Genomic DNA, 14616 nt, shown 5'->3' on the forward strand with positions numbered 1-14616 from the left:
GCCATAAAGTATATTTAGACACATCATTTTCTGAAAAAAAGAAGATCTGAGCCACAGTATGTGTGTGCAGAATGAGGCCCACAGGGTTTGAGGCAGGACATGTGGTTTCAGGCTGACAGCTTGATGCAGAGGCAGTATTTAAGTCAGTCAGTAGAGTGGTGGTTGCACCATCTTGTTGACCCTGATGAAAGAGGATTGGTGATGGCGGTGACGAGAGGCAAAGTCAGCATTTTCCTCTGTGAGCTGCTTGGTTTTCAGCCCGACCCCGGACAGAGAGGGGGCGACTACGATCTCATCCCGAGGGTATCCGTTCCTCCTGAAAGACGAAGAAATCGTACGGAGAAATGGCTTTCAGGGGACAGTGTGACATGGGAAATTACTAACTGAAAATCTTATCTTCCATCTGTAATACTAGAATGAATAGATAATGACAAGTATGACATTTTACTATAGATCCAGTCTGTTTTAACAATGGTCTGGATAGATAATTTAGCAAAAAAGTTTCTATGATGATTGATATTTAAATGTATTATTCATCTGTCACTTATTCCTATAAACTGATTGCCGATTGATCATTTTGTACCATAACAACCACAATACCTGCAAATGCTATTCAACGTTGATTTGAGCCACGTGAAAAAGCTGAATCGAGCCGCAATACCTGCAAATGAAACAAAAACGCAACATTCATGACTAGCTGCAGAACACCACACATAAAAGACATTCCGTGAATATTTGAAGTTGCAACAGCGCACAGAAGTGTAGTAACATTGTAGCATCAACCACCTGTGGGACAAGTGTTCAACACTTGCAGATATTGTGCTCTGAAATGTAAATCAGACAGCCGAGGCACGCTGTACTGGGGGGAGTTTAATGAACAGGTGCTGGGTGTCCCATCTAGCTGTCCTAAGCCCCAACAGCTGCCAGCCTGCCAGGCAAAAAGACCACAAGTGAAAGTCCCACAAATGTGCCAGAGTACAACACCAGGTCACATAACATCTGAGCAGGGGGTGACCTAATCTAAACGCTTAAAAAGGGGTAAACTGCAAATCCAGAGGTCTTTAGTTGGACATAATGGGGTGATATAAATGATCCAATAACACAAAATAAATGCAGGAAGGAGTCAAGATTCAGCTCACATAAAAGGAATTACTTGCGGACCGCTCCCGTTATAAAAGGCCGAACATTAAACATGTTTATGGAATTACCTTGTCATCCTGCTACAAAAATAACACCAAGCATAAAGAACATGTTTCCTCCTTTGGCATTCCACACTGAAAAATGCTGCAGAGGTGCAGGTGGTACATGTGAAACACACACACACACAACTCACTCTGTCCCATGTTATGTTAATACAGCATTCCATCAACTTGGATTTTTCATTTGTAATGCAAATTAGTTTTTATGTGAGACTGTCCCGTCCAAGTCGAGACATTTAGTCGCCCTGACAGGACATCAACATGGAGCCAAGCTAAGAGCGTCTGAACAGGAAATGAACTGATGGAAATCACCTATAGGTAGTCCAGGACTTGTTTTCCCGATGTAGAAGAAGAGCAGCAAGGCAAAGACTATGTTTGCTAAGGCATAAGCCCACTGAATAACAAACATGATCACAATGGAGCTCAATGCCTGAAAGAAACAAAAATAATCATTCGATTATGTAATTATTATCTGAAATCTAATTATTAGAACAAAAACAATGTAGAGCATGAAATGTGCAGCCTACCCCGATAAGAGCGGCCCAGTGGTTGCAGAACTTTGCATGCAATGAATCCTGCATGGGTTTGATCTCAAAGCTCTGGTGCTCGACTTTACCTCCAACACCTGAGGGAGCCAATTAAAGGGTCAGGTTACAAAAAAAACAAACGGGTACAACTAAGTTGATCTCTTGTCCCATCTGCTCTCGTCTAGTGTTGGATGGTTGGAACTGATCACCTGCGCTGTGATTGTGAGAGTCAGCAGATGAATCCTGCTCAGCCTGGTTTATTTTTGAACAGCATTCGATGTGTGGTTCTTCTCCAGCCGTGGGCTCCGTGCCGCCACACTGCACCTCAGCTTCCACTCCTTTCTCTCCTGAGAACATATTGCTGTTCAGGTCCAAACCAAAGCTGTCCATCAGCTTCTGCTTTGTAGTGACATTGGCCTTTGTGCCCTCGTACTGACTGCTCAGCTCTTGTATGTAGGAGGTCTTCTCAGCCCCTGCGTCAACATTTGACACAGGTGGAAAGATCTGGTCCATGTCCTTGGTGAACTCCAACAGAGTGCCTTTACCCTGCGGGCTCTCGCCTCCACTCCCATAGCTCGGAGGACTGGCCTCGATCAGAGGCCTAGAGCTCTGCCTGGATGACCCGCGCTGGTTTCTTTTGACCAGGACGAGGGTCTCCCTCTTCTCTTTAGCCTGCAGCTGGAGGGTCATGGCCACACTGAAGAAGGAGTAGTCGATGACGCTATAGGTGAGCAGGAAGTTTATGGTGACGATGGGGGCCAGCACATTGACCTGACCGATGAAGATGAAGGCCATGGTAAGCAGGCTGGTCAGAAAGATAGCCGCCACTGGAGTCTTGTTTGGGCCTGTCTGTTAAAGAGGGAGCGATAGTGTCACAATATCGCTGTCTTATAAAAAAAAAACTCAATGTCCAAAACTGGTGATTTGTAATTTCATCCGATATAATCATAAACAACTAATTAGCTATTGGGAAAATACATTGTCACAAAGCTGAAATCAGACCTGTTTTTAATCAACTCATGACAAGTTGATGTTTTGGAGATATATAGGTTTCACACGACGATGGTACTATGTAAAAAATGCATCAAGTCAACACAGTGAGGCTGGGACAAAGAAGATTGTCCCATTGAGATACTGTAGCTTTGCAACCTCTCACCCAAATAAAAACTGTCACGTACGGACACGAAGGAGAAACAGCCATCGGCGGGGAGTGATGAAATAAAACTAAAGTTATATTCGTGCAGTGTAAAAACCAAACCAGTAGAAAGTTAGCAATTATGTTACCATGCGGTTTGCTAACCAGCTTGCTTTCACTGCCCAGGTCCTGTCACACAGTTTAAGGAGCACCGCTGTGTGCCTGGCGGGCCTCCAGAGCACACAGCGGAGCTGGGCCCTGCCCGTCGCCCTTCCTGCGTTTGTTCTGAAGCTTTGATTTGGGCCAAGATGTCTAGGGCCTCATTCCAGCCCGCTGAGAGAGGTCAGACACTGCTGCTGGGGTGGACGGGGTCAGGACGTCGACGTGACTGTTTGCGTGTGTGTGTGTGTGTGTGTGTGTGTGTGCAGTTGTGTAGCAGCAGTGAGTCGTAACACTTTGCTGTAACGCAGTCAGTCTGTGAAGTGAAGTCCGCACTCTATAGTTAGGCAGTCGTGTCACTGTTTCCTGTTGAGTCCACCCACCGCACCGCCATGTGCATCCAGACTACACACACGTATTAGCGGTCAGATCCATTACTTAAGTTGAAGTACTAATACTGCACTGTTAAAATACTCCGGTACAAGCAAAAGTCCTGCATTGAAAATGTACGCGTATGTAAGTACAATCAGATGTAATTCATGTGTTAAAAGTAATTGTTGCAGATAAAATATTATTACTCGTTATCAGACAATATTGTCATTACAAACTTCACATGACTTATGTCAATATTTATCTGAAAGTTGTTTAGTTACTGGCTAATTGTATTGTTTTTTTCGGAGTCAAATAATTTCATGGCTGCCGTTTTTATGTATAAAAGTACATACAGTCTCGATCAACAGAAGCAGATGTTGCTCAGTTGTCATGGAGACAGAGTTGTCGACAGCTCAGAAGCCATTTCTGATATAATCCAAAGTACTTTTAAGAACTTCTCATCCGTGATGGATTAAAAGTTCAGCAAAATACAGTTGAAAACTCTGCAAAAAACCAGTAAGAGCACCGATAGCGATTGTTTGGTGAAATTACTATTCATAAACTGAATAACTTTGATGATATTGCTTTCATAAGGTTTACAGCATGCTTCTACGTCCTACTTATTTGGATCATGTCTTTACTGGCGTCACATGAAGAGCTTATAATGTTTACCATCATAGGAAGGTATTATTTCATTTGGGTTGAGAGCAAGTGACCATTCTGCATTCTGGTGCATAAACACACACCCTCACCACATACTCTGTGACTCTAGCTCATATTTTTCAGTATACTGTTAATGTGCAGACATCCCCTTCTCTATGGCGCCGTCCACCCACCCCTCTTCCCAGGAAGGCCAGCGCGGGGATGACCCTCTCCTGGGCGATGCACTGGAGGATCCTGGGTGCTCCGTACAGGCCGCCCATGCAGGAAGCCAGGGAGGAGATGTAGAGGCCCAGCAGAAAGAGGAAGCCCACCAAGGAGACCTGGAGGAAGAGGGAAAACAAACACAAGGTGGAAGAGGATGGGGTGTGGTTGAGCGCACACAACAGCTACACCCAGTTCAGTTCCGCTGCAGCCAGCACCGTCTAAAAACAATGGGAACTAACCACTGATGGAAGTCAAGGACTGTTTTGAAAAGAGTCGATGATTAGTTCAAGCAAAATTAAATACATGAACATGAGCGCGAGTGTGGCAGTAATACTACAGTATTTGTACACTCTAGTACACAATGTCATATCCAGTAGTGACAACAGGTCTGACCGTTAACCACCGCAAACTGCAGTGCTGTGGAGCTGCACACAAATATGAATTGTGGGATACACTTGGTTTTGAGTAACGTTTTGAAGCAGTATTATGGAAAAGTACACATCAAATGAAGGTTAAGTGGACTGTGAGTGAGTATTTTTCTGACATGGGACACAAGTGTATGCAAAAGTGCAATTAAATGCTTAAGACCATGAGCTGGGTAACAGGACAGACAGTAGTTTTCATATACTTGACCCTGAGAATGATTATTATATGATAATGAAGGAATATTTTCTACTTCAAAAAAAAATAAAAAAATCAGCAATGGTTCCTACATCTCAAGACTGAAACATACAGGCAGTCAGAACCTCAACTAACCACACCACATCAACAAAGTGAGCCATGATGGGGAATCCCCTCACCTCCACCCTCTCTGTTGAGAGGGCCGCTCTAACAGGGCAGGATGGAAACAGAGACGGGAGTTTACCTTTTCTGCTATCAAGAAGTCATAGCGCAGAGCTTCTCTGGTGCAGATGGCCCCCAGAAGGAAGACAAAGACCAGATACAGGAACCACCTGTGGGTCACCAGCAGCACACCACACAGGATTATTACCAACTGCTGCTTTAGCACTATTAATAGGGGAATGTGTCACCATAGTTCTACAAGTGAGTGTCTGATGCAGGGAATGTTTTGTTTTCTCCAATGAAGGTGGAAAAAGGTTGCCCTTTTGGTAGAAGATACCACAAAATGATCTGAGAGAACCACAAAAGTAAAATCAAAGTTGGAAAGTACTATTTTGGATGATTCATACCTTGAGGGAGAGACCCCAAATAACTATATTTGACATCTATCTTTGTAGCATGATAGATAGAACTTTGCAAGATAATTACATTTTTGCAAGTGTGCTCAGTCTGTATGATCTTATAGTATTTCCATGCGTGTTGTCTCTATTGTACTTTTACTGTAGTTCTGTGTCGTGTATTGTGTGGTGTTAACAATATTGTAAAATGAGAAAACACCACGTGGTGAGTGTGTGTGTTTGCTGGGATATCGACATACGAGGTGAAGACAGCTGCCAGCGTTCCCACAGGGATGTTGTGTTCAGGCCGCTGAAGGTCTGAGCTCATGTTGAAGCCTGCCATAACCCCTACACACACACACACACACACACACACACACACACACACACACACACACACACACACACAAACAAACCACAAAAATGCACACAATATACTGTACAATCCAAAATGTATTTTTACACTGCATATGTAGCTGCAAGAAAAGAAAAGGAGGGCTAGAGTGTTGATGGTTAACCTCAAAGGGCAGATAAGGTGCTCTTAATTCGTACTGCACATGTGCCGTGCAAACAGAGTGTTAGTTGTGTTTTTCCCACACAACATTCGATCCAAAAAGAGACGACGGGGGCCACCGCACCTGTAGCAGCTGGGAAGAAGACCCCAAAGACCGTGAAGAAGGTTTCTCCTGGGGTGTAATCTGGCATTGTGTTGGTGCCGAGCAGCCCGGCTGAATAACCAATGAAGCCATTTTCTGAGAGAGGAGACGACAACAACACAAAGCACATTCATTCTGAACCTTATGCCAGGTTTATTTATTTCACTGAGTAAATCTGTCACAAGTTTTGCTTCGGTTATAAAACCAACTTCTACTCCAAAAGGCTGTAATGCTCGACTGCAGGCCGCCTGCTGAGTTGTTGCACCACATTTCCTGGAGATGTTGAGACTGACTGGATATGTAAACACATCAAGTCTGCACCAGTGGACTTTTCTCCCTGGAAATACTTCCAGTACCAGACACCTATACTATAGGTTTGAAACATTTCATCACTTATAGAAGTTTTCATTCTTAAAAAGAAAGTAACAAAACAGGGTACATGGCTAAAGGATGCTGGTGGCCAAAAAATGACCTAAATAAAAGTAGGAGACTGCAGCATGATGTCATGATAGCCAGTTGATAGGGAGAGATTGTTCTGCATTGGTAAAGGGCCATTTAAACAACACAGTCTGAAGGACAGGCCTATGCTACAACAAAGGACATTCCCCCCCCCCCCCCTTGGTTATCTTGCGATGGGAAAGAATGTGTTCTCTCAGATTAATGACATGTTTATCCAAAAGGAAGTCACCACCCTTTTCAGAAGCTCGGCAGCTTCCAAGTTTGAGCAAAGAATGAGAGTGAGCGAGAGAGGGAGACAGTGTGAGAGGATACGATTTTTTCCTCTTCTTTTGTTTTTGACAAAAGCCCAAACCACGAAGGCTGGATTGACAAGTTACTGCAAAGTATGTTCTCCAGGATGGGAACTTAGGGGAGGCTGAAAAAACTGACATCAAATTGGATTAGGTGCCCAAACTTTCGTTCACTCCGTGACCCTGCGAGAGCGCGCCCTCTGTCCAAACAATCAGAATATAACAGAACCAGGGCAGTCAGTGTCCATGTCTGCACCATGGGCTCCCCACCCATATTAAAACATACACCCTCCAGCATCCAACCATGCCTCACTCTCTGTGCTCAATTGAAAAGTAATGGTCAGATTTACTTGATTGGGAGTCCCGAGGCTAAAATTAGCTGATTAGCCCAATTTTCTTTCAAGTACAAGTGCACACAGCAGACTGTATTTTGGACAGCGAGCCGCGGACATTTTTATTTGTACGCAAGTTACAACACAAACATTGTACAGTGCTGAACATCGGCATGTTAAAAGTGTAATTGTGGGCACGTTAGCGCGCAGATGTTAACATGAAGCTCAAAGCACTGCTGTGCAGCCTGACTGACGCGAGCATGGTTGTAAACTCAGTCTCGTTGAGTAAAAACCAGCTATCATCAAGCTACAGTGGTTAGTTATACGATGGATGGTTCCTAATATATCTCATATCATATGACTTGTTGAAATCAACTGTAAAGTGAAGTAGGTAGACCTTGCTATGTAAAACAAGGCCTACAGAGCAAACAATATTTTAGATAAAGATGTGTCAAAGCATTCATATTACAGTGGTGTATTGTCTGAAGAACAAGTGTATCGGCAGAGTGGGGTTCCTTTCTGAACTCAGCATTCCTCTGATGCAGACTGGAATGTGTAGTCAGATTACATGAGGGTCTCAGGCCTCTCCCCCAGTCTGACTGACCTCTTACTCTCCCACACTAACCAGTATGAACTGCAGTGCACGGAGAACAGGGCAGGCTGTGATGTTACAGAGGTGGGGAAGGTCCCACTGGGATGATTGAGAACTGTATATTATAGTGTGGATCACAGGAAGAGATGATGTAGCGGTCTCTGGAGCAGCAGGCCTCAGATCTCAGTTCCGGCCTTCCCGCTTTGTCATTTTACAAAAATGTGGGTGAGTCTGGTTAACACCCTAAACCCAAGCAGCACGTTGCGGCGTCCTGTTCTGCGGGGAATAGGCTTATATTAAAGGGATTGTGTAGGCGTGTCAGATTGTTTTTTTTATCTGTGCACCACAACCAGAAGGTTTTGCGGTTGAATGGTTTGTCTGAAGAGACAATATGCTGGCAGTGTTACTGACCAAACTAAATAATCTACCACACAAAGACATGAAGTCCTCCCACCAGGGAAGATAAAGCACCATTCTGAGCTATCTCACATGTTGCAGCTTCGCAGATTTGAAATGATACTTTTCACAGTACTGCAGGAAGGACATGTCACAATCAGTCACTTGACAGATCCTTAAGGCTGGGGACACGAGGAAGCGGAGTTCATCTACAGATTTAAAAACACCCTAAATCCTTCTACTCTTAATGCTAACAGAGTCGTCAGCAGCGCATTGTAGACATTAAGATAGCGGCTGAGAGTGTGTTTTGACAGAATAAGGCAGAGGTCAACGAGATAAATAGATCACAAATTCCAAAAGCTTTTTGGATTTTAACTAGATCCAAAAACCCCAGTAATTCAGTCTTACCCTTCAAATATCTTTGTTGTTGGGGTTCAAACGCCACTACATCAAGAGAATCGAATCACTGAAACCTAGCATAATAAAACAAATTATTATTATAATAAAACACATTCCGATTGTTGCAATAAATACAAAATGAATTAGACCATGAATGCAACTAACAATTATCGTCTTGATTTTTGTGTAGTCTCAAGATGAGCTCTTCAAACATCTCATCTTTGTCAGACTCAACCCCAACACCCAAAGTTTTTCAGTTTACAATGAACATATATAACACAGAGACAAGCAGCATGTATGGCCTTTTGGCGTGAAAAATACTTCAAACAATTAATCTATCAATTGACAAATCATTAACTCAAAACTTTGCCATTTCAGATGATGAATACTGACAGTTCAATGTCCTGTTTTGTATTAAACACCAAGCAAACCGACAGCAAGCCAATATCCCACCATAGCTTCCATATAGTAGGCCATGTCACTTGGCTGACCTGACATAATTAGTTTCCGAAAGTGTACATAGGGGATGTGATGTCAAACTTTGTCCACGTTTTTTTGCCGGTGGCTCCTTTCCTTCAGGATGTGCCTCGCCGTTCACTCAGTGGAGGCTAATCTGGGCTGTTTCAACAAGCTAGTGGACCTGCTGGTCCTCCGCCAACCATGAGGTCACCACCACAACACACACAGAAGCTCCTAATTGGAAAAAGCTGGAGTAGCCATTATGGGTGGTTCTCCAACAGTTCTTCAGACCTGCAAAGTGGCCTCTGCTGACTGTAATATGAAGAAGGTTGGAAGTTGGGAGTGGTGGACAAGTACAGGCTAGGGCAAGGTGGAATTAGAGTCGGTTTTGGGTTTTTTGACACTGGGGTGGGAGAAGTTGTAAAGCTTAATCTTGCAAAAAAACTAGCCACAGCTGGACACAGGCACTATGAGTTCCTGCTGTTTTGCTGGGAAAAAGCAAAAAATAGGGCATTAGACTACTACTGAATATGCATTTCTTATAGTGTACATGTTAAATGGTTTTTTTCTGTTCATGCACGATGTAAGGTATTTTGTCCCTTTTATGTCCTGTTCAAATAAAGACTGGAACACTTTTCTCCTCCCACTGGACAGGACGTCGACAATCAGTGAGAACAGGAAATGTGGGGAAGGACTTCCTGACTGCCAGCAAAAGAATACAATCTACTCAAAAACGGCAACAATTCCTCACCACAAAATAAAAAAATAAATCTTCTCAGTAAACACACTGCCAGTCTCAGACTTGACTTAAGCCACGAGTAAACAGACTTTTACAGAAGTTTCTAACTAACTTAACCCGACCATGAGGGCAAAGAAAGAAGAAACTAACAAAAATCTGTAAAGTTTGTATCAAAGGTTGTTAGTCAGACACCAGCCTCATCATGGAGAGGTGGAGGTCGAGCCTCAGTAGAATGCGAGCGCAATACTGACAATAATAAGTAGTACTACAGCTACATCTACTGGCCTGATCAGGTGACAGATATTCACCACTCAAGTCTGTAGTTACCAAACCGTCTCAGTCCACTTTGGAGGTCAGACTAAATCTCACACTCCTCCCCTTCATTTTTATCAAGCAGCAACAATGGTGTGGAATCGACGAACAAAAGAAGCTCAGGTATACGCAGGTTTAGCAAGTATAATGCTTCACTCAGATATGCTTTTTCATACGTTGGATTTTAATGAGTAGTATGCAGCTTTTCTTTTCTTCCCCGTCAACAATCTGGTCATCATCTCATTTTGATTTTCTGAATAAATCTTGCTAGCCTGAATGTCGACAGCATTTCTGGCATCGAAGCCCTCTTGTTCATTAATTGCTTCCTTAAAAAAAAAAAAAAAAATCCACTTTGTTAGTTAACCTTTTTACATTTGGTTATAGCGGGAAAAGAACAGGTGGAACCATGTTAACGAGGGCTGCAGTCCAGCATTTACTGCAATGCATTGCAGCAATTTATTAGTTACGCCTGTGTTCGACAAGTCAAATTGTGAGTTGTGTCGAAGTTGATTGTCTTTCATACTCCGAAATTCGGGCTAGTGTAGTCACGCTTCAAAATCCTAAAAGTGGTGTTCATTTGTGAAGATGTTGCAGAACAATACACGTTTGCCACATATTCCAAAATACAATGTAAAAACCCCAATGGCTTTTCGTCGAGGGGACCCGGTGCGATGCGTTTACAGAACGTCCGTGAAACGAACTATTTCCGGAGAGTTCACATCTTTACACTTTGTAGTTCACCTGGTTTCCCTAACCCTTCATATACAGTATATTCATGACCCCAAGCCCTACCTGGATCGAGGTGCGTGAAGGTGCCAATGACAAAGTCCAGCGTGGAGACAGCCAGCACAGCCAGCAGCAGCAGCTGGAGTCGGACAATCCACTTTACACCGGCCAGGTTGATTCCAAGCATTGCCAGCAGCACCGCTGCAGACATGCCACGCACCGCCCACTGGCTCTGCAGGCCGAGCAGCTCCGCCACCGACTCGGAGAAACCTGTGATGTACATGGCTCCAGCTACGCACTGCAAGGTGGCAGGCAGCATGAGAGGGGAGACGACAGAAGAAAATGTAAAGGCAACGCGTGGAAGCAACCACTTAAGTCGAACTGAAAGTCTGGATCCGTTACTCACCTGTCCAAACACATAAAGCAGGCCCACTGTGCCCCCGACCCTGCCACCCAGGACGATGGAGATCATGGAGTAGATTCCTCCACTGCCGACACCGCAGTGATCGCACACTCCAATCCCCGACATCACCGTCACTAAAGCAACCAGCACAACCAAGGAGACGAGGAACATCCCGAGCAGCACGCCTGTGTTCCCCTGGAGGATGAGACGAGAAGACACAAAATACTTACTCTCCTATGCAAGTATGTGTACATCGGCAGCATTGTAACTCATCTAAAACTGTAAATATCATATTTTATTATAACATTTTTACTCCAATCTTAATGTTTTTTTACTTGCTGCTTCGAATACCCAAAATTATATTTGATTCTATTCTATTTGGTGAAACCAGGCCCATTAAACCAGAGAAAACATACACCGTTTTAATAAACAAGTGATAAGGAAGCAAGTGATTAGATGCTTCTCACTTTCACTCAAGAAACCCCGTCTCCCACATGGCAAACTATGTTTTAGCCGTCAAGTTACACCCAAACGAATTTAGCAATTAAGATCACAGGGTCTTTGTAGCCGTGTCCCGCCATGACACATGCCCATTAAATTGTTTGGGAGCAACTGACAGGGTGACGCATGCTTCGTGATGGTTGCAGATAAAAATAAAAACGAAAAGCTTCAACAGAACTTGAAAGAGATTGTGTGTGTGTGAAGCACACCAGCCATGACCAGACATGTAGCTATAAAAAGGGAAAATAAACACAATATAAAGTAATTTGTGTGTCATTAATTTGCAAAGTCACAGAACCAGTCATACATGGATGTTTGACATTATCCATATATAAAAGCAGCAGTTTGCAAATGGTGCACAGTGCCCCATCACTTCAACATGTATCATAAATGATATAGGCCATGTCAGCTCATACATGGTCCGCACTATAATGACAACCGTGAGACACGACTCTCAGTGATAGAGAGTTTGCTTTATTGGTGAGTTGGTGGGTTGTGCGCATAGACTGTAGGTTGTGTGCCGATGGGAACCTCCAACACCCAAACATGGTAAATTCTGATTAGGAAATGCGAAAACAAATCTCCGTTAGCGCGGGCAACCACTTTGGGAAGACAACATAACAAAAGCGTGGAGTAAAGGAGGAAATCGGAGGAGCTGCGGTTGCTCCATTTGACAAAAACTTCCCACATTTGACAAAGTCTTATTCAAACAAAGTCATTTGAATCTCAGGCCAAAGATTTTTACAGCGATTAGATGACCAAGAGGACAAGCTCCATCACTAGATAAAGCTTCTTTTGTATTTCTTCTCTATTAATGCACATTAAGACAAATGCAAACATAGTAAGACTGCAGTCTTCCCGTCAGTGTCGTTTAATATTTACAAGAAATACATGTGAAAGAGAAAGCAACACGGTGCATACTGACCACCAGGTAGCCGGTGCGTAAGAACAGCACCACACCAAAGATGTTGATCATGCAGGTGGTGAAAACTCCATCCCAGGTACCAAAGAGCACCGGCTCCCACACGAACAGTTTGATACTCCACCACGGCCGGCGAGACTGCTGGAAGCCCTGATCAGAGACACAGAAACAGTTTGAAGTACTGGCTGATATTTCGACACCAGCAAGTCATCATCACACCTTCGTTTTGAGGAGCAAACAGCGTACCTGTGCATCTTCATGAAACAAATCATGGACATGCGTGGTCGCGTTGGTGTCAGCAACTCTCCCCTTCAACAGTGCTGCCACGTCTCCCTTCTGGTCGCAGGTGTGCACAGTCCAACCAATTGGCAGAGTTTCCATTACAACCTACAAATGTAAACAGTATAGTGTTACACTTCCACAGGTGGGCCTATTTGCTCAGAGTTGATCATAGATTGAATGTAAAAGCAACATGAAGAAATTCTGTTTAGGATTTGAAAATCATCAGCAAAGTGACCACATTGCAGGGTTAGATGAGGTCGTGTTGAAACTGAGAGTTTTGGTTCCGCCTGTCCCGGTTAAACAGCAACAGGTGCAGCACGGGGACACCCGGATGCAGCAGCTCCTAAAGCTGCGACTGCACAGACGTCATTAATGAGCCAGGTTACGAGCTCAAACAATTAATTAGTCGAGACAGGCAGCAGACACTAATTAGCATCAAACAACAGTGTACAGACTTTTACATAATTATTTAGCTATAAATCAACTTTTTCGTCACTCTCCTGTTAAAAAAAGTTGGTAACTAGTTTGCAAACTTTTCAATTTGATGTTTCCAGGTGGCAAAAGTAAATATGCTCCAGTAACACCTCTGACTTACTGACATTCACTCTTAAATGAGGCAATAAGCAAAACGGCACCTTAATTAAATTCTACTAATCATTGTATTTTTTTCATTCCTAAATTAACAAAACTAATTGGCAAACAAAAGTAACCTAGCAGGCTAAACTCAACAGTTAGCGAACGTTAAACCTACCTTTCACAGAGTCCCGTGTCATTCCATGTTGAGAATTTAAATAAATAAAGAGGAATAGTCGGCTATGAAAAGGAAAAATCAGTTCATTGCTCCTCAAAATGAATCTAGTCAGCATGGCTCCTCCTCCTCCTCGACAGCATGTGCTACGAAAACGTCCGCAGCCCGCAGGACAGCACACAACCTTCCAGGGTGTGTTGCTGCTTTGCTCCAGGATCCTGTGTTAGCTTTGGCAAGCCCTTCGGTGTGTTGACGAATCATTAAAGCTGAGAAATGCACCTACCACTCTTGTCTTTTTATGTGTGGAATTATTTCCTGAAACTTAATGGGACTCCAGTTTTTGGGAAAGAAGATTGTGTTTTGGGCCACGAGGCTGTTTATAGGCCTAGGATGTTTTCTGACTGTCTCTGCAAGTCTACAATCACGAATAACAGACAATGTACCGTAAATTGCACCCTGAATGGCACCAGCAGCTGCATATGAAAAACAATTCAAGGTGAAATACTGTGAATTATTTTATTTATAAGAACATGACACACAACAATCAAAACAATTGAATAAGATTGTTTACAAATCATAATATATTGCAAAAAATCTAATCATATGGGTTACTTGACTGAAAATAATCAGCTACGATTAAAGCTGCACATTATTCATAAAACAAGTTCACTCGACCCAACAAGTTAGAGACCATGCAAATAAAGCTTAAGCTCAACCGTACAGTGAAGCAGAACGGCTTCCTCGCCACGTCCTTTAAAAGTATGAAAAAGTCAAAGGAGATTCCCGTCGGCAGTTGAAAGATCTTGACACAAACGACTTTTACAGCGATAAATGAGGGTAGCAACAGTGACTGCATATGATATATACTGTACATATCAGTGCCTTAAATGACATGTTTCAAAAATAGTTATCAAAAAATTCAATAATTCAGATCTTTTTACACAAAACATTTTTCTCGAGGTT

General features: G+C 43.2%; 1 protein-coding gene across 1 annotated transcript; it reads right to left on the bottom strand.

Annotated features, from left to right (window-relative positions):
- Positions 1-147: 147 nt before the first annotated feature.
- slc12a8 (solute carrier family 12 member 8) lies at positions 148-13004 on the bottom strand (the record flags this gene model as incomplete). Its single annotated transcript, XM_079276643.1, has 13 exons — positions 148-316; positions 601-661; positions 1512-1629; positions 1727-1824; positions 1936-2575; positions 4229-4375; positions 5125-5212; positions 5698-5785; positions 6076-6189; positions 10864-11095; positions 11204-11395; positions 12627-12773; positions 12870-13004. 13 exons carry the CDS (start codon positions 13002-13004, stop codon positions 148-150), a joined length of 2229 nt encoding a protein of 742 aa, XP_079132769.1.
- Between the last annotated feature and the right edge of the window lie 1612 nt (positions 13005-14616).

The sequence above is a fragment of the Melanostigma gelatinosum genome (genome assembly GCF_949748355.1).
Source record: "Melanostigma gelatinosum genome assembly, chromosome: 10".
Lineage (NCBI taxonomy): Eukaryota > Metazoa > Chordata > Actinopteri > Perciformes > Zoarcidae > Melanostigma > Melanostigma gelatinosum.